We start from the raw sequence: 26496 nt of genomic DNA, 5'->3' as shown, positions 1-26496 counted from the left end.
AAGGAAAAATTTTTTTTAAAAATCTTAAAAGAAAAAATTAAATTAAAAAAAGAAGTAAAATTAAGTGTTTTTAGAAATTTTACTTGGTTATATAGTATAATTAAAAATTATGAACAATTTTAAATGACACATCTTATATCCTGTTCTCCTTAAAAATCACACCACTCACAGAATAGCACCCAGAAATGAAAATAAGTTTCACTCTTAGAGCCTACTTGATTGACACTCAGTCAAGGATTCTTTAGGATAACTGATCACAGAAAAAACTTAAAAGTACAAATAAAAATCAGTATTTTTGTTAATGAGACTAAATTTTAATGTAATATACTTCAATTACTATATTTATAGTTGGCTTAAAATAATTTTGAATCTTAAGGAAGGACAGATAGTATCATTTCCTCTCAAACTGCATAAAAAAGCAAGAGAAAGAGTTAACCTACATAAAAGTTATGTTTTTCCAAACAAATATACCCATTTTTCCAGGAATAAATTTCATTCAAATTTACCCAAACCTTTATTAGTATACATTCTCCTACCTTGGCTTTCTGGAATAATTCTGATTTATATGCTTCCTCTTCAGCTATTACACCCACATAACGATAGCAGCCAAGAACACCCACCAAAAGACTTGAACACCGGACAAGCGTTTCTGAATTTGTAGTCTTAAAGTAAAACACAAATAAAAATACATATTTTTTCATAAATAATTTTGACTACGATTATCTTTTGTAAGTACAAATTTGATGTTCAGATTAAGAAACAAAAGTTTAGTTAATTAATAGTGGCATAATTCTGATTATCTCTAAAAACATCTAAGAGAGCCCTGCAGAGTTGTGATAACTAGGATTCTCAGGAAAAATAGCAAAAGTATCTCTTAACGGCCAAGCAAGATATCTCCTCCTAAAATGGCACAGTGTACTGCTCACACAGGCCCTCAAATATTTGAGGTAGAGAGGAAAGAAAAGATAGGCAAATAAATGTCTCTAACTCTTAGAACATGAGTAGAAATTAGATTCATATAAAGAGACATTAAAATGACATTTTGAGCTTCTGAAGAACAAGAATCTTGAATTATTCAGCTTTTTAGACTGAACAGACTAGCACAAAGTATTTTTGCAGCAAATAAATACCACTTAGCCAGTTTTATAGAATTACGTAAGAATTTTTAACGGTTACAAAGAAAAATAAGATTTTCAGGTTTTTCGCTCCTATGTTGCAGGAAATAGTACTTTAGGAGAAAACATGGAAGACCATGTTAATTTGTAATGAAAGTGGTCACAATTGTGATCTAGAAGAATATCAGTAATTGAGGAAAAGACAGATGAACAGATACACTGTCCCTTCTGTGACTCTTCAAGTCATCATCCCTGGCTACTGAATTCACTCCTTTGAGTAGCTTATAGGTTTTATTTTATTCAACAAATATTTTATCATTTACCATATAGCAAGGCATCGTGGAAGATACAAAGATTAATAAAAATATACGTGCCCTTTAAGGAACTTACAGCATAAAGGAGCATTTGTATATAAAAAATATATACAAATATCTATGGTACAAAGAAGATGCTAAGTGTCATTTTAAAATAGAAATACTAAATACTATGAAAATTAAAAGTTGAATTCTTATGGCTGAGATTACCTAAGAAAGGCTTTATCAAGGTTTTTAACATAGGGATGATTTAAACACAGAGAAATAGATAGAAAAACATTTTACATAGAAAGAAATGGGAGTTTCGGCAAGAGAATAGCACACACAAAGAGAATTTGTGATTTTTAAGAGGACAAAAGAAATGACTTATGAGAAATTACTAGATGATCTCTAAAATATGGGTGACTGCTAGTTCATGTATTACACTTATTAATCACTCCTCCCTCTTCAAGTGTCCCCAAAATCTATTAGATCAGTTTAAATTATGTTCTTTTCTATTATTGTAACATCTCCCTCCTCTGTATTGAGAGGTTCTTTTTCATCATATAATCCCTATGCTCAAAACCATTACTATTTCCCACTAACCTACCCAAAGAATTATACTTCTTTAATGTCTACCAGAATTCCTGGTACAAAGGAAACACACGAAATATTCTTTAGTTTCCCTTTTTCATGTTACATTCTCCCTATTTGTAGCCATGTTTGGTCACTTTGCTTTTAAAATCAAACCTCTCACCATCCTAAGTGTCTTTCCTGCCTCTGTTTCTCTTCCTAACAGTCCACCAAAGTTGAATCAAATATAGGCTTCAGTTCTTTTTTAAAATCTCACCTCAGATGAGTAGTTATTTAGAAGTTGTTCTGATAATCCCAAAAGACAGCGATTCAGTGATTCCTTGAGGTTTTGGTGGACAGAAAAGCCTATACTGGGTTGGTGCTTTTCTGTAGCATGTTCTTTCCCAATGGTTAAAAAATCCATCTTGTCAAAAGTTGTCTGAAGAAATAGGTCTTCAACTTCTGAGAATGAAGGCTCATCTTGATCTTTTTGGTGTTTTTCACTTCAAGAAAGTAAGATCTTAAATTATAACCAAATGACCAAATACTTTAGCTCCATATAGCAGCAATACATTACAAACGAAAACATTAATTTAGTGTCTATACTATTCAAAGACTGCTTTATAGCATTAATGGATTACTCTTTTAAATGTTGCTTTTTTCTGGACTTTGATACCTACTTGTATCAAATTTCATTATTCAGCAGCAAATTTTAGTAACAGATGGACAAAAGAAATACAACTTATAATCTCAAAGGCAAATTCAGAAACTATCAAAGAGAAAATATGAATAACACTGGATATAAACACTAAGAATAACATTATCTGAAAACATTTCTCTTTTTTCATCTTTGATTTCTCCAAAATGTAGAATTTTTTTCATCTTATGCCCTCTTGAGGGATATTAGGAATCTTCACGCTAATCAGTCATTTTCAGTCAGTGATAAACATAAGCTTCTTGAGTCAATCAACAAAAATGAAGTCTTTACATTTATTTTTGTTTTCCCTATCCTTGTTTGTTTTAAAGCAAACAAATAGATTTTACTTGACATGCAAAAATAAGTCACATCTTTAAAGAACTCACTTTACACAATTTTTATGTTCTTTTTTTTTTTTGAGGAAGATTAGCCCTGAGCTAATTGCTGCCAATCCTCTTCTTTTCCCTGAGGAAGACTGGCCCTGAGCTAACATCCATGCCCATCTTCCTCTACTTTGTATGTGGAACGCCTACCACAGCATGGCGTGCCAAGCAGTGCCATGTCTGCTCCCAGGATCCGAACCGGCGAACCCTGGGCCACTGAAGCAGAACGTGGGCACTTAACCGCTGCACCACCGGGCCAGCCCAATTTTTATGTTCTTAATTTCCTATCATAACCATTCTATTTCTTCCATTGGCAAATGTCACATTATACTAAACAGCATTAAAAAACAGCAAAATAGATCTAAAATTATAGAACACAGATTACAATCATTGAATTAAAAGAAACTTTTCCCTGGCTAATAGTTGTGATTTTTTTAAGTTGATCAACTTAGTTCAAAAGTTTTAAGATGTAGCTACTACTCTGCTAAAATTATCTTTGTAATTAAAGCTATATCTTAAAATAACACATAACTCTATTAGATAACATACCATTCTGGCACACTTTGGAAAAAACTCATTGCAGCTTGACAGTTTTTCATAGTGAGACTCACAAGAATCTTCTCCAGCGCAAGATGAGGAAAATTACTATAAAGGAAAATAAAAATCTTCACTTGGAAGATCAAAAGTCATTTAAAGCATTCTTTAAATTTAAACATCCATGTTTGGCTACAAATCTTGACCTCTAAAATTTGGATCCAAAATTAAAATTGCTTTCATCTGTACTGAATTTCTTAACATCTAAAAGGAGTATTTAAGGAGCATACATTTTATGTTACTATCGTTTTCAACACTTCCTAGAAGCAGAATCATGTTCAGTTTTTAAAGATCATTTCTGAAACCAAAAAAAGATTACAAAATTAAAGCAAATGCACTAGCATCCAGAAGTCTGTCCTCCAGGCACTCACTTCCAACTACCGACTATGGAAAGGCAATGGTTAAGTGGGCAAGCTGCTCCCCACCCTAGTGCTTAAGTCCCATTTTGTCTTTCTCTCATTTTCTTCCCTCCACTAATTTAACATATTCCATCTAGAAGATACTCTTATTATGATTCCAGAATACTCTTGAGTCAGATATATGTTCAGATGGACCTATTTATAAAATATCACAAAGGAACACATAAATGCTCAAAGAATTATACTCATACTCCTTGTGCATATCCCTCTTATTCTCACTGTCTAGACAGACAGGTGAAAATGAAGTAAAAAGACCTAGACTGAGGTGCAGGCACAAAGACACAGAACACTGTAAAAACAAAGGGACTGTTTAATATTTAGGGCTAGTTCTGGAAAATCCTGCATTATCAGTGTAAAATAAAGCCATTTAGTATCAAATAATGGAGGGTACCTTACAAAACAAAACCAAACCAAAAACAGTAGAATGCTAATGAACTCAAATTACCTGTGAAGAATTGGAGGCAGCTCTGTACTATCTTCAAAGTCATCCTCTAACTGATAGAATAAGAGCCATTTCATTATCAATTCTTTTAAAGAAGAACTTCTATTTACTTCACATATATTCTGTTCCATTCCTGTTTTTACTGTTTCTGGAACTACACAAATGGTCAGGGCCAAAGTCAAACAGCATACTGCAGGACTATAACAAAACAAAGTACAATGTTGTTAAAAGCAAGCTCTTTGATGGACAGAGATCTTGCCTATCTTATTTACTGCTGTGCCACCAATGCTTACCACAGTGCGTGGCACATGGCAGACGTACAGAAAACTTCTGGTGATGAAATGAACACAAAAACTGTAAAAAGTCTGATTACATTTGAGAAGATTCTTAAGAGCTCTTAATCACAAGAGTACATGGTACTACTAAAAAAAATAAGGTTTATGAATATTGAGCAAACTAATTAATTGTCAATTACAGATAAAAGAAATTTACACTTAATTCTTTAATATTGGGCTTAGTAATCTCTCAACGTTTGAAACTAAATTTACATTTATTTATTTAAGACTTCCTAGACAAACAACAAAAGCATCTGAAATAGAATTTAATATATCTTCAACTGAAGTTACAAACTATAAAAATCAGGAAAAATAATATATATACACATATTGCAAAATCCAATACAGTGCATAATCAACTTACAATGAAGGTTTGCAGGCTGACCCAGTAAATAACTTCCAGAATTCTCTGTCAACCTCAATTAAACTGCCTTGAATTATGGCTCCAAGTAAACCAAAGTTTTCAGCTTGTATTTGTTCAGAACTTATACCACGAAAGGTAATACACCAAATTTTATTCCAGAGTTTCAATAAATCTGACTTTTGTGAGCTTTCTAGGTTTGATTTCTTGCCTTGACATAACGCAACTTCCATAAGGCATCGTAACACATATGGTGTGCGCTCCCCACGTCGCTGTTGAGGCAGAAGCTGGCATAGTATCATCAGTAATGGTGACAGCTCACAATTAGGTAAACTTGCAGGATATTTTGATATTAACTGGGTTGCAATCTGTAACCTAAAAGAAAAAAAGTGTAATTAATTTGAAAACTATTCAATTCTATCAACAAACTAAAAGGAAATAAATACATAGACATGGTACTCAGAATATTCTAACTGAAGTATCATCATCATCATTTTCCATACTACTCTCAAAATAAACTTGCTATTAATATTTATTAGACCTTACCTCCTAAAGTGGCAGACTGATTCACAACTTTTTGGCTAGCTGGGTAAGCTATCATATTTACCTGCTATCAAAACTTTGAAGAATAAGTTACAAATACTCTACTTCTGAGTTACTGCATCCATTCCCGCTCTTCAGCCACCAGTAACATTCCTTTAAAACAGGAAAACAAACCAAAAAAAGGCCCCAAAAACTGTTTTTCCCTGTCATTAATTCAATTAATTCAATAAATATTTGTGTGAGTTCCTAGAACGTGTGCTACTCAAGAAAAGGAACTTAATCTTATTCATCTCTTTATTCCTAATGCTTGGCACACAACAGGTGTTCAATAGCAAATAACTCTTGACTATAAGGACAAATCAGAGCATCTGAAATAGGCACCCTCAACTATATAAAATAAACATGAGCTTAAGCAATAGGTATCTAAATCAATACATTTTCCCCCCAACTCACTTACATTTAAACATTACAACGACATGCTAAAACTCAAAAGAGCACTGATCAGAAAAGTTTGACTGTAATCTAGAAATTTCTAACTGTCCTTAGGCAAGCTGCTTAACCTTTCTCAGTTTCAATTTTCTTTTTATTAAAGCAAACAGGCTGAACTGGGTGAATTCTAAAGATTCCTACCAGATCTAATATTTTGTGATTCCACAGAATTCCACAATTTATTTATTTAAATAATCATGAATGCTGTATGATACTAAAGAACATAGCAAATAAGAAAAAATCCCTTTTATTATGGCATAAGGTCTAAATTATTGTGATTTCCGCATTTTATCTTTAATTTCTTCCTAATCTATTTTTTTTAGAAAGTGCTATGCATGTTCAAATCTCTTTCTGTTGAGATGTACAACTCAGTGAATTCCATTAGGCACACAATACTGATTGCCTACCAGGCAGCCATTCTCCCCTCTTTCTTGCTATGGAATATGCTTAGCAAAGGTGGCCCTGTCCCCAGCCCCAGCAGATGAGACATGGTGGTTGATCTCAACATGTCCTGGCAATCACCGATTTGGGAGTGGACAAATGACCTAGTTCTGGCCAGGCCAATGAGATCACGGATCCTACTGAAGGTCTTGTGAGAAAAACTAAATGAGACTAAAATGCCACTAAAAGAGAAAAAAGTAACATTTTACCAAGGCACAAGATCAAAATCATTCTGTGACTTCTGAAGATGATCGTTTATTACTTCCCAACCTAATTCTATTTTCCTCTTTTTGCAAGATACACTGGAATCATTACATTCTCTTTGTGTGGTGGCATAAGACTGAGAAATCTCCAAAGATTTGGTATCTTCACTGAAAACCTGTAAAATTAAAAAAGGAAAATCTTTTTTTTTTTACATTGCTATTGTTTTCTAATAGTTCGTTAGGTAAAAAATGTTCTTCCTCAAATGAAGATACAGGGAAGTCATAAAGCAAGAGTAATAAATTATAGAAATATATGTAAATATGATAATATAGTAATAAACATACATTTTGTATGACTATAATGGCTCTCTAGAAAGTAGATATTACCAAGTAGGGCATCAGTTGTATTTCCTTAGAACATTACCAAAAGCACCAATAAATATAAAAGTAAAGCAAAACCTTCTATTTTCAAAGGGATTAAATCATAAATTTAGCATTAAGAAAGTATTTGGCAAATAAAATTACCCAAGACGTTAACCAAATCTCTTGGAAAAAAGTTTTACCTAAGAAACATTAAGCCATCAACTGATGAATGGATAAACAAAATCTAATATATCCATACAATTGAATATCATTCAGCAAAAAAAAAGGAATGAAATACTGATTCATGGTACAACATGGACGAACCTTGAAAACATTATGCTAAGTGAAAGAAGCCAGACACAAAAGACCACATATTGTATGATTCCATTTACATGAAATGTCCAAAATAGGCAAATCTAGGGAGACAGAAAGTAGATTAGTGGTTGACTACTGTGTACTAGAAGAAGCAGGGAATTGAGACTGACTGCTAATACGTACGAAGTTTGTTTTTGGGGTGATGAAAATGTTCTGGAATTAGATAGTGGTGATGGTAACACAACATAGTGAAAATACTGAAACCACTGAATTGTACACTTTAAAACAGAGACTTTTTATCCTATGTTATTTCTGACTCAGGAGACAAAACAGCATTAAGGTTAGGGCAATCTTAATTCCTACAGACAATCTTTTAAAAATGGAAAAAGTTCAGGGGCCAGCCCGGTGGCACAGTGGTTAAGTTCACACGTTGCGCTTCTCGGCAGCCTGGGGTTCGCCAGTTCAGATCCTGGGTGCAAGCATTGCACCGCTTGGCACACCATGCTGTGGAAGGCATCTCACACATAAAACAGAGTAAGATGAGCACTGATGTTAGCTCAGGGCCAGGCTTCCTCAGCAAAAAAGAGGAGGATTGGCAGTAGTTAGCTCAGGCCTAATTTTCCTCAAAAAAAAAAAAAAGAATGGAAAAGTTCATTGTTAGTTTTCACTAAGTTTATATGTGCAAAAGAGTTATCTTTTAAGTCAGAAAGGCAATTCCAAATATTTATGGTGTTTTGAAATGAAAAGTTACTGATACAGAGTAAGTTTACAGGCTTTTAATCAGAAAACACATTTAAAAAGCCCAGTAAAAGGAAAATTAACTGGAAATTTCAAAATGTGACAAGACCTACCATACCTGGTGACAAATATCTGCCATCAATTCAATCAGGTTTTCCTTGACAGCAATATTACGAGATCCTGAAGAATATTTCCCTCTGCTTCCTATTTGACTTATCTCATTAACTAGCAGATCATATAAGTTGTATAAGATACTTTTCCATTTCCTTGATTCATAAGCACCTGTAATTCAAAAAATTAAAATATAATTTATATATACACTTCATTTTCACTGCCAACTCCCACAAAACTATTCAGCTTTAAGGCAGAAACAACATTAGAAGACATTTGATCCAACCTTCTATTCAGTACTAATGCCTCCCCTGACAATATCATAAACAAGCTCTGCTTCGTAACGGTGTCCATTTCACACAAAGATAACTGTATTTGTTCTAAAATTCTTCCATATTCTGATCTTTCTCTAATCAACTCAAAATCTCAATCAAACTTCCCCCAATTACTTTTCTCCTCTGAAACAAATACAATTAATATGTTCCCTCTTTTATATAAGGACCAAGTTCTCTGTACGTCTTTGTTTAAGAGAAAAACATTACCAGGTCCTTCAACAAGTGTACAAATGACATATTATCCAGACTTCTCATCATCTTGGTCTTCTTTCCCTAGACACATTCCAGTCAATTTATGTCCCTCTTTAAATGCTGACTCTACAAAATCTGGTGAACATAATACACCAACTGTAATCTGACCAGTATGGAAAACAATGGGCTATTACTCCCCACAAAGAACCATAAAATCTATTAATGTAGCCTAAAACTACACCATGTTTCTGGCAGCCTCACCATCCCGCCAATTTTCAATTCATCCTGAATACGCAGTAACTTAACCCTAAACATGTCATTCCATCCCCTAATATGCCTGATTTTCATCCTGGAGAGAGCTATGTGAAAGATGAAAACCTAAGAAAAGCTACCACTCTTTGACTTACAGTGGTTTCATGGGTTACAAATACATCTAATTATACACACTAGAAGAGCCCACGAAACACACACAACAACTTTTGTTAAAAGTGGCTACAACAGTTTTCCTCCATTTTACCTGCTATTACTCAATGCAGCATGATTTCCTAATGAGATCATTAAACCGGCCATAATGAATTGGTCCAAGGGCTAGAACAAGCCCAAAGGCAAATGCAGCCTGACCATCAGGGAACTCATTCAGTTCCAGTCCCACCCAATAAAGTTCCTATCTACTGAATGGAGCTACACCATCCAAGCAATACTCTCTCACGGAAAGGCAAATGTAAAGGCATCAAGGGAGGATAAGTCATTCATTTCTGGCTTTCCCAGCAAACAGGGGCCTGGAGTACTATGAGGTTTACGGTAATATGTATGTAACTTCATTGGAAAGTGACTAATCTGACTGGCTGTTTTCAGTCCACATTTATCTATTTTATTTTCTAATAAAAGCAATGTGTGGATAAACAAGGTCCTGCCTTCTCTGAATTCTTTTATTCTTACGGTCTGTGTCACACCTCTTAGCACCTAATTATTGGAGCATAATCAGATCCTGGAGGGAACAGTGTCTCATATTTGTTAATACTCCTCAGAATACCTAGTATTGTACTAAACAATGATAAGGTATGCTATGATTTGCAACCACAGCTTCAAATTCCAAAAAGATGTGTAAAAAATATCCTCATGACTAATACCATTACCAAGCACAACAATCCAGAGAAAGGTCATAACTTCCTACAAAATACAGATTCCATACTTAAGCCTCTATGTTTCAATGAAGAAGCAAATTCAAAACAGCAAAAACTTTCTTTATACCTTTTTCTTGGGTTTTTGCTCCCTTTGGATGATGGATATAAATTTGCAGTTGAAATAATTCAATCATTACTTCTTTTAAGGAATCATTAGGTCTATGTTGAGTCCAAACATAAAGCAAGGTAGGAAGAATTTCATCTCCTAATTCACACACTTGAATTCGAAAGTTAACAGCCAAAGTCTTGAGGAAGAGAATAAATGCTGCTAAGATATGACTTAGACCTGCAGAACTCTTTTCTTGTCTGTGACAGAAAACAAACACAATTAACTTGGTATAACAGGGGAACATGCACAACCTGAAGACAGTTATGAAGTTGCATGCTGAAAGAAAAAAAATCTAATTTTCAAATAATAATAGCCTTAGTTTCAGGAAAAAAAAAAAATCACAGCAGTAATACATAGCAACAAAAAAACCAGTTCTTATTTGGTGCTAAGAGATCACTACCGTTAGCTCTCCCTGCTGCTGAAACATGGTCTAAAATTATTACAAAACTGATTTGTAATACCTACCACTTATGAAATGTTTCACATTATAAATTGGGTAAGGCCACACAAATGTAAGGTATTGATATTTCTAAAATATATTCCTATTTTAGTTTATTCTTAGTACATTATATCTAGCCCCAAAATGGGGAAAATGAAATGACTTAGAGGCCATTTAGCTTTTCCTTTCATTAGAAAAGTTAAGACAGATTTCCGCTTAAGAACGTCATTTCATGTCCTGCATATTGGATATTCAGGAAGAGCTGGACCTGACTAACACTTCAGGAATCCACTACTTTTACTATAATGGGCCCACACTTTTTAAAAAATTGATAGTATTTTTAGTTTACTGAATCTAAAACATAGTGTTACAAGAAGACCAAATGGCTTTTTGATACAAAACAAAACAAAAAGAGATTAGATTACCTTGCATGCTGAATAGCCTTGGAAAAATATTCCAAAAATTTAGAATTTAATCCATCAGTTTGCGAACAGCATCCTTTAGTCACAGCTTGAATTATTCTAGCCACTAAAACCCTATTAATGTCTTGTGAAGGTTTAAGATACAGCCTGAAGTACACAGAGAGCAATTCTTAAAAAAACAAACAAAAAACATATTAGTTATGTTTTTTAAAAGAAAACTATCAAAGTATTTAATTTAAATGTCACAATTCAATTTAAATTTCAATAATCCCACATAGACAAAAAGATTAAAAATTATAGTAATTTATATTTAATATAGTAAAAGTATTCCATCAATATTATTTTTACTTTACATAAACTGCCTTCAAGACAGGAACAACTACAGGCAGCAGAGTATGTAAACACCGGTTTAAGAGCCAGATCTCAGATAAACTACTTAACTTCTCTAATCCTACCAATTCCCTCATCTAAGCCTAACAAAGCACTTGATACAGTGCACACTCTACAGTTTTTGTTTTAACACTGTTTGATTAATAATGTGTGTAGAATGTGTCAAGAACTGGGAAGAGTCTGAGATTTTACTCTACTCATAACCTAACAAATTAGAATACCAGTTTCATGAATGCTGGCAGAAAATGTGAGATTCCTGATCAGAGAAAAACGACAGTTTTTTTTCTCACAGCAATGACACTAGCCAGAGTATCTTCACTTTTGCATACATTCTTCAGTCTCAAAGGCAACATAAAGAGGGACAGGTGGCACATGGGCAAACACTGAGCTATATGACATGAGAGAAATCCTAAGCTTTTTATAATAAGTGGGCTGTAAGCCAACCTGTCCTCTGCCCTGGAGGAAATCATCATCTCTATCCTCCAAGGCTCACTATACAAACATACTTAAAAAAATAGTCTGGAAAAAAGCAGTCAGTGTCTCTCTCATAAGACGTACAGAAACGTGAGATGCATTGAGAATCATCTCCCAACACAATGAAAAGTAAAGTTGTATATGCAAGATTTTCTTTCCACAGGGAGATAATTAGAAAGTCCTTAGTAAAGTGAGTAGGAATAACACCTATGGGCATCTTCCTTTCCAACTGCATAGGTCACATGATTCTGCAGAAACAGTTTAAAATCAGAGATATTAAATACAAAAGAACAGGGACAATATAAATACAATATAAATACAAACAATAAGTAAAATCACTTTTCAAATGATTCCTATCATATCTGACACTTTATAGAACTCTACACTAGTGCTTCCCAAAGTTTATTCACTACATATAACACCTAAATAATGGTGAAATGTGAGTTAATACACATAAATTTGGAGATAAGAAAACAGGAAGCCAGGGCCTGCCTGGTGGCCAAGAGGTTGGGTTCGTGCGCTCTGCTTCGGGGGCCTGGGGCTGGGTGGGATCCTGGGCACCGCTCATCAGGCCACACTGAGGCAGAGTCTCACACAGCACAACCAGAGGGACGTACAACTAGAATATACAACTATGTACTGGTGGGTTTTGGGGAGAAGAAGGGGGAAAAAAAAAGAAAATAGGAAGGCTTATGTTTGTCATTTCCCTCTTACTACTTGGTAGGAGGAGAGGTGAAAAAGAAAAGCCGGCAATGCAACGATCAAAGCTCAAGCTTCAGGGCTTTTACGTCAGTTGGAGGAAACGATCGCAATTCTCACAGAATCACACATATGCTTCCCTAGTGAGAAGTAAAAAAGCTCATATGAGACATTCAACAAAAGTCTCAAAAGAGTAGAGTCCAACTTCTTCAAAAAAGGCTGCAGTGCATGCCTGCAGATGAATTCACTTCCTCCATGAATTCAACAACAAAAGCTGAATAGAGCAGATGGTAAAACAACATGATATTAAAAAGGAGTTTCTTTTTAATATCACGGAGCTAATGAAATAAAACCTCAAATAACATCATTGAATGTAGATTCCTTGAGACTTTATACATAGACAATCACACCATCTGCAAATAGCAACAGTTTTATTTCTTCCTTTATAACCTGTCTGCCTTTTATTTTCTTTTCTTGTCCAACAGCCCTGGCTAGAAGCCCCAGTACAAAATTGAATAGGAGTGGTAAGAGGAGACACCTTGTTCCCAAATTCTTTCTGAAGTGTTTTAAATTATGGATTCAATTTAACAGTCATTGAACTATTCAGATTATCTATTTCATATTGGGTGAGTTTTTATCGTTTTTTTCCTTCTTCTTCTTCTCCCCAAAGCCCCCCAGTACATAGTTGTATATTCTAGTTGTAGGTCCTTCTGGTTCTGCTATTTGGGACGCTGCCTCAGCATGGCCTGATGAGTGGCGCCATGTCCACATCCAGGATCCAAACTGGCAAAACCCTGGGCTGCCGAAGCGGAGCGCACGAACTTAACCACTTGGCCACAGGACCAGTCCCTTGGGTGAGCTTTGATAGTGTGGTTTTTAAGGAATTGGTCCACTTAAATTCAGTAGTCAAATTTATGTGCATAGAGTTGTTCACAGTATTCCCTTATTATTCTTTTAATAGCTGCAAGATTTGCAATTATATCCCATTTCATTCCTAATATAAATAATTTGTGTTTTCTCTTTTTATCTTAGTCACTCTTGCTAGAGGTTCTAGATTTTATTGATGTTTTCAAAGAATCCGTCTTTTGTTTCATTAATTTTTCTCTATTATCTTTCTGTTTTCAATTTCACGGATTCCTGCTCTCCTTCTTTTTTTTTTTCATTTTTCCTTTTTCTCCCCAAAGCCCCCCAGTACATAGTTGTATATATTTAGTTGTGGGTCCTTCCAGTTGTGGTATGTGGGACGCCATCCCAGCATGGCCTGATGAGCAGTGCCATGTCCACGCCCAGGACTTGAACTGGTGAAACCCTGGGCCGCCAAAGCAGAGCACATGAACTTAACCACTTGGCCACGGGGCCGGCCCCTGATTCCTGCTCTTCTGCTCGCTTTGAAGTTTTTGGATTTGTTTTTCTTTCTCTAGTTTCTTGAGATGGAAGCTAAGATTACTGATTTGAGATCTTTCCTCTCTTCTAATGTAGGCATTTATTGCTATAAATTACCCTCTCAACATAACTTTAGCTGAATTCTACAAATTTTGATATGTTGTAATTTTCATTTTCATCTAGTTCTAAGTATGCTTTGATTTCCTTTGAGACTTTTCCTTCGACCCGTGATTTATTTAGAAGTGTGTTGTTTATTTTCATAAAAGTACTATGAAGGAAACAGAGTACTATGGTAGAAAACAAAAAGAGAAGAACAAAGTTAGAATGGGCAATCAGAAAATGGCAGTGACATTTAAGCTGAGACCTGCAGGATGAGAAGAAACCAGCCACACAAAGGGTAGTCTCTGACAAGAGGACAAATGCCATGGGGCATGAAAGAGCTTGCACTCTCTAAATAGGAGTGCATGAGATGATTCACAGCAGTGTCAGAGGAAATATTAGAACTCTTATTTTTTAAATTAAAATTAAATACATATAAAAATATAGAAACTACTAAGGACCACTTTGAAAGACAGTTTGGCAGTTTCTCACAAAACTAAACATACTTTTACCATATGACCTAGCAATCATGCTCCTTGGTATTTACTCAAATGAGTTAAAAACTTATCATGGATGTTTATAGCAGCTTTATTTCTAATTGCCAAAACTTGGAAGCAATCAAGATGTCCTTCAGTAAGTGAATGAATAATTAAACTGGGGTACAAACAGACAATGAAACATTACTCAGTGCTAAAAAGAAATGAGCTATCAAGGCATGAAAAGACATAGAGAAACTTTAAATGCATATTACTAAGTGAAAGGCGCCAATCCGAAAAGACCACATACTATATGATTCCAACTATATATTCTGGAAAAGGCAAAATTAACAAGACAGTAAAAAGATCAGTGGTTGCTAGGGATCAGAGGGGAGGTAAGGATAAACAGGCAGAGCACAGAGGATTGTCAGAGCAGCGAAACTATTCTGGATGATACCATAATGGTGGATACATGTCCTGATACATTTGTCAAAACCTACAGAATGTAAACCACCAAGAGAGACCCTAAAGTAAACTACAAACTTTGAGTAATATGAGGTGTCAATGTAGGCTCACTGAAACAAATGTACCACTCTGGTGCAGGATGTTCCTAACGGGGGCGGTGTATACGTGTGAGAGTATATGGGAACTCTGTACTTTCTGCTGAATTTTGCTGTGAATCTAGAACTGGTCTAAAAAAATAAAGTCTATTTAAAAAAAAAGTTTGGAAACCACTAGGTAGAGAATCTGAATATTGGCCACTGTGGCTAAAGCACAGAAATTAGAAGGATGAGAGAGGGCATTTAGTTAAGGTAAGAAGTAAAACTATGCAGTTCTTCCAAGGCCTAGAAGAGGAGTTCATATTTCATATTAGTTCTACAGGAAAGCCACTAAAGGATTTTAACTTTTCTTCCTTCCTATCTTATTAGAAAAACTATCTTCCTTTGGACAATCCTAGGGCTCTTGCTCTGGATTCATTTCTTCTCAGGAAACACACATATCAATTTTCCTGCATACTCAACCACTCTCTCTCCTCTGAATCCCTTCGATTACATTTATATATACTCCAGTCACTCTCATCTTTAACAGGACCCCTCTTTTCCTTCTCCTTGCAATCAAATCTTTTGAAAGTGTTGTCTGCACAGTCGGCCCTCCACATCTGTGGGTTCCACAAACGAATTCAACCAACTGTGGATCCGAAAGGCCTACGATGGTTGCATCTATACTGAACATGTACAGACTTTTTCCTCTTGTCATTGTTCCCTAAACAACACAGTGTAACAACTATTTACATAGCGTTTACATTGTATTAGGTATTAAAAGTAATCTAGAGATGACAAAGTATACAGGAGGATGTGCATAAGTTATGTGCAAATACTATGCCATTTTATATAAGGGATTTGAGCATCAAGTCCTGGAACCAATCACCTCTGGGTACTGAGGGAGCACTGTATTTGCTAATACATTTCCTCACTTGTCACTCATGCTTCCACACCAGTCTGTTATAGAACTGAACACCATCAACCAACTGACTCTAACTGCCATTTATAGAATAATTCACCCAACAGCAGCAGATACACATTCTTTTCAAAAACATATGGAACTCTCACCAAGTTAGATCTTAACTTGTGTCATAAAAGAAATCATAACAATTATACAATTACAAATAATTTAGATTATAAAAAGTGTGTTCTCTGGCCATAATGTACTTAAGACTAGAAACCATAAAAGGAAGAAAACAAAACAAAACAGGAAAATCCCCAAAACAACTGGAAATTAAACAACTTCCAAATAATCTAGGGGTCAAAGAGGAACTCTCAAGAAAACCTAGAATATATTTTGAACCAAAGAAAAATGAAAATACAACACTGTCAAAATTTCTGAGATGTAACTAAAGCAGTAGAGAAAAACTTACAGTAAATGCACATATTAGGAAAGAAGCTCTCAAATCAATCATCTAAGCTTCTACCTTAAGAAACTAGAAAACAAATTAACCCAAAACAACAGAAAGAACTAACAACGATAAGACCAAAAATCAGTAATGAAAGAGGCAATATCATTACAGAGCCTACACATATTAAAAGGATAATAAGGCAATAATGTTTAAGAACAACTTTATGCTCATACATTCAATAACTTAGATGAAATGTACAAATTCTTGAAAGAAACAAACCACAAAAGGTCACTGAAAAAGAAATTCTATTAAAGAAACTGAATTCATAGTTAATCTTCCAATAACATCCACCACGACCAAATTCAATCCAATAATATATAAAAAGGATAATACATTATGCCCTAGTGGGGTACATCCCAGGAATATAAGGTTATCTAGACCTGTGAAAATTCCATCAATGTAACTCACCATATCAATAAAGAGAAAAAAACAAATGATTATCTCAATAGATGCAGAAAAAAATTTAACAAAATTCAACATCCATTCATAATAAAAACTATGAGCAACTAGGAATAGGAGGGAACATCCTCAACCTGTATTAATAGCTAATATCATGCTTAATGGCCAAATACTGAATGCTTCCCCCAAAACCAAGAACAGGAGAAGGATGTCTGCTCTCACTACTCCTATTCAAAAATCATACTGGAGGAAAAACTACAAATCTCTTAGAAGAAAATATAAGGGGAAAGTTTCATGACATTGGATTTAGCAACAATTTCTTGGAAATGACTGCAAAAGCACAGATAACAAAAGAAAAAGATAAACTGTACTCATGAAATTAAAAACTTTAGTGCATCAAAGAATACCATCATCAGAGTTAAGGGCAATGCATGGAAGGGGAGAAAATATCTGCAAACCACACATCTGATAAGGGATTAATATCCAGAATATATAAAGAACTCCAACAATTCAACAACAAAAAAAGAATCTGATTAAAAACTAGGTAAAAGACGAACAGATATTTCTCCACAGATGACAAACAAATGGCCAATAAGCACACAAAAGGTTCAACATCACTAGTCATTAGAGAGATGCTAATCAAAACTACAATGAGATATCACTTCACACACATTCACATTAGGATGACTATTATCAAAAAAAGGAAGAAAAAGAAGAACAAGTGTTAGTGAGGGTGTGGAGAAACTGAAACACTTGAGCACTACTGGTGGATATGTAAAATGGTACAGCCCTTGTGGAAAACAGTATGGCAGTTCCTCAATAAATTAAACATAGAATTACCATATGATGCAGCAATTCCACTTCTGGATATACATCCAAAAGAATTGAAAGCAAAGACTCAGCTATTTGCACACCCATGTTCATAGCAGCATTACTCATAATAGCCAAAAGGTGGAAGCAACCCAAGTGTCCAAAGACAGGTTAGTGGGTAAACAAAATGTGGTATATACCATACAACAGAGCATTATTCAGTCTTAAAAAGGAAGGAAATTCTGGCATATCATACAACACAGATGAACCTTGAAGACATTATGCTAAGTGAAATAAGCCAGGCACTGAAAGACAAATATTGTATGATTTCACTTATAGGAGGTAGCTAGAGTAGTTAAATTCATAGAGACAGTAAGTAGAATGATTGTGGAGGGCTGGGGAAGGGAGGAAAGGAAAGCTCTTGTTTAATGGATACAGAGTTTCAGTTTGGGCACCATGAAAAAAGTTCTGGAAATGGATGGTGATGGGTCTACAACAATACGAATATACTTAACGCCACTAAACTACAATTAAAAATGGTTAAAATGGTAAATTTTATATCACGAACATTTTACTATTAAAAAAAATCATACTGGAGGTCCCAGCCAATATAATAAGGCAGAAAAAAGAAAGAAAAGCCACATGGCTCGGAAATGAAGGAAAAAAATCTCTCTACTACTTGCAGATGACATGATTATCTAAACAGAAACTCCCACAGAATCTACAAAAAAGCTCCTAGCAAGGTCCCAGGATACAAGACCAATATACAAAAATCAAGTGTACTTCTGTAATAATAGCATTTAACAGTATGGAAATCAAAATTTAAAAAACAGTGCAATTTACAAACTACTGCAGTATAAATCTAACAAAAAATATTCAAATCCTGTATGCTGATAATTATAAAACAGTGATTTCTTTAAATCAAAAAAGATCTAAATAAACGAAGAAAAGTTCACAGATTCTATGACTCTACATTGCTAAACTGTCTGTTCTTCCTAAATTGTTCAATAAATTCAATGCAATTGCTATCAAAATCCCAGCAGGGGGGCCTGCCCAGTGGCAGAGCAATTAAGTTTGCACATTCCGCTTCTCGGCAGCATGGGGTTTGCTGGTTTGGATCTTGGGTGCAGACCTGGCATCGCTTGGCAAAAGTGATGCTGTGGTAGGCGTCCCACGTATAACGTAGAGGAAGATGGGCATGGATGTTAGCTCAAGGCCAGTCTTCCTCAGCAAAAAGAGGAGGACTGGCAGTAGTTAGCTCAGGGCTAATCTTCCTCAAAAAAAAATCCCAGCAGGATTTTTTGTAGAAATCAACAAGCTGACTCCAAAATTTATATGGAAATGTAGGCTCAGTCTTAGGCCATCTTCTCATCTCACTCTAAATTCTCTCTGTGGACAATCTCATCCATAACTATGGCTTCAATCACCACCTCTACCAAATATATATATTTTTTTCTTTTTTTTTTTTTGTGAGGAAGATTTGTCCTGAGCTAACATCTGTGCCAATCTTCCTCTACTTTGTATGTGGGATGCCTCCACAGCATGGCTGATGGTGAAATAGGTCCACACCTGGGATCCAAATCCATGAACCCCGGGCTGCTGAAGTCAAGCACACAGAACTTTAACCATTCGGCTACAGGACCAGTCCCCCAAATGTCTATTTTGAACCTAAACTCCACTTCTTGAACAAAGTCCCCATTAGAGAAGCAAGTTTCAGAGAATGGAGCTAACTAGAAAATTCAACAAAAAGGCTGATTATTAGAAGTGATAGCAATTTGCTTAAAAATAGAAAGAGGATTTCAGAGATCATGCCAGATGATGGAATCATGGTAGAGACTAGAGGAAGAACTGCCTTTCTTTCAGTGAGACCCATGGTTACAAGTAATAATGTAAAATGTGCAAATATTCTAAATATTTAGGATGGACCATTTTGGTGAGAGATGTGTTGAAGCATCCCAAACATCACTGGTCTATCCTCCAAAAGCTGCCACTCAGCTTGTTGAGTGCCGTGTTTGGAACACAGCCTCCCTGATGTTCAGAGCAGCAGCAAGGGCCCCAGATGACGCCTAAGAAACTAATGCAACAACTGAGAAGGCCTTTATTTATGTAGGAACAGTAGAGTGTAATGCAGGGCCCTCATTAGGTCACAGTTTTATGGTCCACATATATCTCATTTTGAAATGATAAACTGACAGTAAAGAATATAGATAAATGTCTTTCAATATAGTTAGCACAATTTATCTTGAAATACTTTTCAACGAACAATACTGAGTTTGTAAATTTTCAGAGGTGGTTCTATTAGAAGACCTTTACATCTGGCTTAAAATCACCTCGTTAAAGCCAAATCCCATTTTCTCCCATTAAACTCACTCAGACCCAGAAATGCTCCACCTTGAAATCAATAAATTCAAATGTTTCAGTCTCTGACGATAACTTCCTTCCTTTGTGGTCTCTCAGTACCTTTCACATACAAACTGTCAACAACACTAGATTTCTCCCTGGCACCCACTACTTACCTTGTTAAGTCACTGGGTCCTATATATCCTATGCTAACACTTTTGGTTTCCATTACCTTACCAGTGACCTGCTAGTTGCCTAAGCCAATGGATACTTTTGTATCTTATTTCTACAACACTTAAAATGTCATACCCTTCCAACTTGAAACTCTCGCTTTCGCATTTATGAGACCTCTCTCTGCTTTCTTCTTTCTGCTTTAATCATGGTTGAGTTTAGGCATCACTGACCTGTGAACTCAATGCACTCAAACATATCTATATCATATTGCATTATAATTTTTGCTTTACTTGGTTTTGTCTGCCACTGGACTGTCAAGTCTTTGAAGACAGGTATGGCATCTTTCAATTCTGTAAATCCAGTTCTGATAGCAGGCACCTAATATATCACTATTGACAATAATTTAAGAAGTACATAATAAATGAAAACTAAGGGTCAGATTCTGTAAGTATTTAATTTTACTAACATAGTGTTAAACTGTGAGGTCATCTGGGGATATAGATAGACTCTGACTGCTCTTTTGGTGAAATTTCATTTCACAAGGAAAATTCACAAAAAAACAAATTTCAAAACACACCTAGCCACTGTTGCTGAGATATTTCACACCAATATTTTCTCACTGAAAGAATGTCCTTGAGCAGAATGTTGCTACAGTCAGCTCCAGAAATGGCACCATTAGATGAATCTTTCATAGTATCCATGATATAATTCAAGAGTTCTTGACATTTTAGCTTGGGTGCTCCTATTTAAAAATAAAATAAACAAATAAATTTAAAAAAAACATATAAGTCTTAAGAAAAATAAATTAAAGATTATTGGAAGGTCAACTACATAAATAATTCCATTTGAGAAATCACTATTAACTAACCTCCTTCTCATAGAGCAGGAATTAGCAAGTAAGGCCCATGGGCAAAATTCAGCCAGCCGTCTGTTTTTGGAAATAAAGTTTTATCGGACCACAGCCATGTCCATTCATTTACATATTCACTATGGCTACTTTCATGCTAAAAGAGCAGAGCTATTGAGAAGGGAGACTACAAGAATACAGCCTGAAAAGTCGAAAATATTTACTGTCTGGTCCCCTTATAAGAAAAGTCTGCCAATCCCTGTAGGAATATACAGCAGAAACATTCATTCATTCTATCCTTAATAATTTAGTTTCCAGCATTAGACCTAAAATGGTCCAAAGTTTCTTGGTACTTTTTATAAAGAATAAATTTATTAAAATAACATAAGATTATAAAAAGGATATTTACTCTGAAAAGCAAAATTACTTCCAAGACCTATAATAGCATATATAAATATGTAAGGCTGTAATTTTTATGGTTTTATTTATTTACTAGAGGTCCTGAAAATTTAGTATTAATGGATATATTCTTGAAGGTAACAAAAGTATACTTAAAAATTATTTTTTATTTTCATCAAATCATTCAACGTCATAGCTGAAATTTTATCATACGTCAATATAAACAGTCAAAATTGCACATAAGATTTTTCATTATAAGCTATAAGCAAGGCGTAAGTCATTATGCTTATCTGAATGTGTTCTGGGTTAGGATTTTCTTATGAGACCAGTTATCATATTCAGAAATATCAGACTATGGAAAATAAATATACACTAATATAACTAGAAAATCATTTTTACTTATGGCTTATATCATAGTTCAAGGTATCTGGCCAGTGATGAAATCCACAATCCTAATACTCTGTGGTAACCCCTGTGCATCTCTTCCAGTCCTTATAACATTTTCTTATCTATAAAATCTATTATACTATCGTACCCTTAAAAAAAGGAATTATTTAGTTTCTATATCCCAACATATAGCCCAGTAACTGTCCTAATAGTTGAGGCTTAATAAACATTTGTTGAATAATCACAAAAATTAATATCAGCATGAAATCATATTTCCCTCTGTCCTTAATTTCAATATATTTCCTTCCTCTGCCAAACTTGAGAAGTGTTTTAAGAATTATGCTGATATTCTTTTCTAAAACATTTGCCTCAAAGGGACAACTAAGTTGGCTGCAGAGACTTTAAGGAACCTCATGGAACTTAACATTTTTCACAGCTGGATTTTTTTATTCCCTAAGCTCTGCCTATGCTTTGCACAGCAGCAGACAAATGCCTACACAAGGGAATGAGCAATATTTGCTAACTGGTTCCTTCCCAGCTGCCTCGTTTTTTCTAATCTGTTTCTTTCATCATACCTTGGATAGCAATGCTAAGCAAGTCTGGCAAAGTCTGGACACGTGTTTAAATTCCCACCAACCCTCCAACCTTTGGAAAACAACTGAAGAAGTGAGATGACAGGATAGTAGCACCCTAGTTTTGCTCTAAGATTAAAGATGTTTAAGGTACTAAATCAAACTTGAAAGAAAATAAAGTCAAATAAAAAACATCACTTTTCAACCATTTAAATGATGTTACGTTGATAATTTCACCCACTCATTCATGTAAATCTACATATTGACACTTTCATACATTTTCAAATCTCCATTGTTAATCTCCATTGTTAATTTTGGAATTGAAGGTTTCTTCATTGTAAAGTAAGAATATAAGCTGAAAACTTTTCTGGTGCGCTACAAATGGGCTTGGTATCTTTCCCTCACTCACTCACAAACTCTGTAAGTACATATTAACAGCTATTCAGAATCCAATGTTAGTAGCCAAGAATACAAATTTTAATGGATGCAGGGCTATCACACAGGGGAAAAGCAGGGGCAGAATATTTCTGTGTAGCTTTCCTTTGTCTATGCTGGACTCCCTGACAAGAGCTTGTAGTTATCCACATACACTAGCATCCAGAGGAGCTGGAAAACTAAGTTTTCGCTAAACTACTGTTTTTTAGACTCAAATCTCATACCACCATTCTGATATATCATTCACTAACAACCTATGGCCTTCAACTTAACAATGTTTACCAACATTGGGTTTTTCTGATTCTTAAATTTGATATTACAAAGCCACATCCTTAATTGTGAAGAGTAAACAAAGTCTGAGCTCAAAAGTCCCTAAACAAATATATCTGTTTCTAGTTTTTCAGCACTGTATGATGCCCACATCCTTCCGCAAGCCTACTAGCATCCTGTGTTTTGGTTCAAAAACATCAATTCTTCAAAATATCAACTGTACAAGTTCAGAATGGGAGACATGTGGCTCATCAGGAGCAAAAAAGAAGTTGGTATTTTTTTTAAACCAATAGTAAGCACAGTGTTAGTTAAGAGTGTGAATTTTGACTGCCAAGAAAGCTCATGGGATCTTAGAATGAATTAGTAAAAGTAAAGAATAAAAGATATTCAACTCCTACTCCACTTTCTACCGATCAGAATTTTAAGTATGAGTCCCACATTTTAAGAGAGATATAATCAAAACCAAGAATATTCAGAAGATAGTGACCCAAAAACTAGGTCATATGAGCTGAAGGAAGTAGGTCTGTTTAGCTCAGAGGAGAGGACTCAGAGGAAATATCATGGTTAACTTCAAATATCTCAAAGGATATCATACTAAAAAAATGGATTAGGATTTTTCTGTATTACCTCAGAAGGCAGAGGCAGTAACAAAAGGAGACAGGTTTTCACTGCTATTAAATTATCCAAAGATAGAAAAGAAAGCCTCAAACGGTATGTTTAATCTTTTTTTTTTTTTGAGGAAGATTAGCCCTGAGCTACCATTTGCTGCCAATCCTCCTCTTTTTGCTGAAGAACTGGCCCTGAGGTAACATCCATGTGCCCATCTTCCTCTACTTTATATGTAGGATGCCTGTCAAAGCATGGCTTGACAAGCAGTGTGTAGTCTGCACCTGGGATCCAAACTGGCAACCCCAGGCCGTCGAAGTGGAACATGCGAACTTAACTACTGAGCCACCAGGCTGGCCCCAAAAGGTATGTTCAATCATTAAGGATACCTAAGTACTAGGCACATATAGAGGGAATCCAAGAAGAATGGGCAGTTGAAATAATTTTTAATTCTTTCAACTCTGAGATTCTATCATTCCATGCTCACATACATTCCTCCAAATATTTAAACCTATAGTATGAAAACTTATATGTACTAGAAATTAGAGTTAGCACTCAACTCTTATCTCACCATATTCAGACCAAACTCATGCAACAATAACCTATCAAGCCAATTATTTACAATAAATAACAGCACTTACTTTTATTTGCACATTTGATGAAGTATTTGACCAAACTACTGATTTCTTGCATCTTTTTCTGCCTGCCGGCTTGTGTTGAGGCTGATACATTTGGTTTTGCTGTTCTCAGATGTTCTATTTCTTTCTGAATATATTTCTGTAAAAATCTTCAAAACAACAAAATGGAATTTCAGAAACTCATTAAATGCTTAAATTATTATAATAGTTTCAAAAAACTCTTCATGCCATCATAAAAAAGCATCTTTTAAGCCCACATTGCTTTAATGCACCAGTTAAATGAAACAATTAAATCTCTCTTTCATGGCCTTAGCCCCACAACACCAATTAGAATTCTGGTCTGCAAAGCTCTTAATCTGTAACCTCCATGATTTTCTATTACTTTACTATCTACTCTTTCATTTTATTATTAAAAGCTTGCAATGCTATTAAGGGCTCTCAAATCTCTCTCACCTCTTTCTGTTATTCTATACATGACCCACCTCTTTCCTAGGTAGTTGGTAATGTTTCTAACCTTTAAATGAAGCCTGCCTCAAAGATACCCATGATTAGTTGTAAATGCCAGTTACATAGTTGGTTTACCTGATCAGCTTATGCAAAGTAGTATTCATCTTTAGTTAATAACTATATTTGTGGTATCTGAAATAAACCAACCATAGGAAAAGAAGCATGCATTTTTCATGTTATCCACATTGCAATCTGTAACAGTCAATAGTACCAAATAAGAGCTAAAAAATAAAATACATTTTCTGTTCTAAACACTTAAGAACAAGTAAATACACATTCTTCCTCTTGACTGCAAAATGTTGCTCCAAGTTTCTCAGTATTCCACATTAATATTAATTTAAAATATTCTCTTTCTTGTTTTACATCTAAAATGCATCAATTCTGTTTGCCACTCCAGTCCAGGAATCAATTGTGTCTTTCTAATGCCTAAGTTTTGTTTTTTTTTAACTGCATTAATATGGAATTATTCTAAAATTCCTTTTACTTTTTTGTTATAATTTAACATATGGGAGTTACTTAGAGCAATATTTAAAGATGTCAAAGTAATAATAAAGCACTTACTATAACAATTTTGTTCTCTAATTTGAAATAAAGTCTTATGAACTAATTGATATGAAAAGAATTCTTTTTTTTTTTTTTTAAAGATTGGCACCTGCACTAACATTTGTTGCCAATCTTTTTTTTTTCCTTCTTCTCCCCAAAGCCTCCCAGTATATAGTTGTATGTTCTAGCTGTGAGTACCTCTGGTTGTGCTATATGGGACACCGCCTCAACATGACCTGATGAGTGGTGCCACGGGGCCAGCCCTAGGAATTCTCTCTAACCTTGAGTGAGATACCTAAGACATTTTACTGAAGAAATGATTTAAAAATGTTAAGTTTTTCTATATGAACATCCTTTAAAAATTATCCTTCAGGTAAATATTAAGGACCAACTTCAAATGCAAGGCACAATGGTATACAGGGAGCAAAGATAAACAAGACTTACATACACAAAAAAATACTATCACAACAGAAACACAAATGAAAGAGGAAAATAAAGACAGTAAAAAAAATTAGAATGGAATACCTAAAAACAGCATCCCAATTCAAATATTTCCCTTGTTTGTTATCTAAATGCTGATCTAACTGTTTAACAGTTTCAGGATCGCGAATCAGGCGCTTAAATTTCTCAACTTCTTTCTGAAAATTAAAGAACATAATAATCAGTTACCAATCATATACTTGTTTCAAAGAACGATTAAATTTAAGTAATTTATTACCCTTCGTTCTGTAGCTCTATCATGTCCTAGTTGACGGCAGCAAATAAGCAGATCATTAAGTGCTAGACTCATGGTTCAGAATTTTAGAAAACATATCACTGTCTGTAAAAAAATATATATATACACAAAATTATTTCAGACTGGTATTAATACATTGTTAGATCTAACTGTATAACTATAGGCATATTGTGATCAAAGGTACAATGATTTTTCTTAACATTTCCTTATTTAAATGAGATTTTCCTAGAATACATCAAAACAAAGCTTTAAAACAAAAATG

The 26496-nt window shown here is 34.8% G+C and overlaps 1 protein-coding gene across 3 annotated transcripts in view; it reads right to left on the bottom strand.

Annotated features, from left to right (window-relative positions):
- ATM (ATM serine/threonine kinase) overlaps nt 1-26496 on the bottom strand; it is a 116023-nt gene that overhangs the window by 86130 nt on the left and 3397 nt on the right. For all 3 annotated transcript variants that reach the window (XM_046686306.1, XM_046686304.1, XM_046686305.1), the window contains exons 3-15: nt 26217-26318; nt 26024-26136; nt 24452-24597; nt 20872-21036; nt 11100-11265; nt 10194-10432; nt 8423-8586; nt 6895-7064; nt 5216-5587; nt 4520-4714; nt 3611-3706; nt 2259-2484; nt 537-662 (exon numbers count right to left, since the gene is read on the bottom strand). In XM_046686306.1, the coding sequence (XP_046542262.1) occupies nt 537-662; nt 2259-2484; nt 3611-3706; nt 4520-4714; nt 5216-5587; nt 6895-7064; nt 8423-8586; nt 10194-10432; nt 11100-11265; nt 20872-21036; nt 24452-24597; nt 26024-26136; nt 26217-26288 (2250 nt within the window). In that variant the 5' untranslated portion in view covers nt 26289-26318. The remainder of the gene's footprint in view (nt 1-536; nt 663-2258; nt 2485-3610; nt 3707-4519; nt 4715-5215; nt 5588-6894; nt 7065-8422; nt 8587-10193; nt 10433-11099; nt 11266-20871; nt 21037-24451; nt 24598-26023; nt 26137-26216; nt 26319-26496) is intronic.

The sequence above is a fragment of the Equus quagga genome, chromosome 14, assembly GCF_021613505.1.
Source record: "Equus quagga isolate Etosha38 chromosome 14, UCLA_HA_Equagga_1.0, whole genome shotgun sequence".
Classification (NCBI taxonomy): Eukaryota; Metazoa; Chordata; class Mammalia; order Perissodactyla; family Equidae; genus Equus; species Equus quagga.
This window is presented reverse-complemented; position numbering and strand designations above follow the sequence as displayed.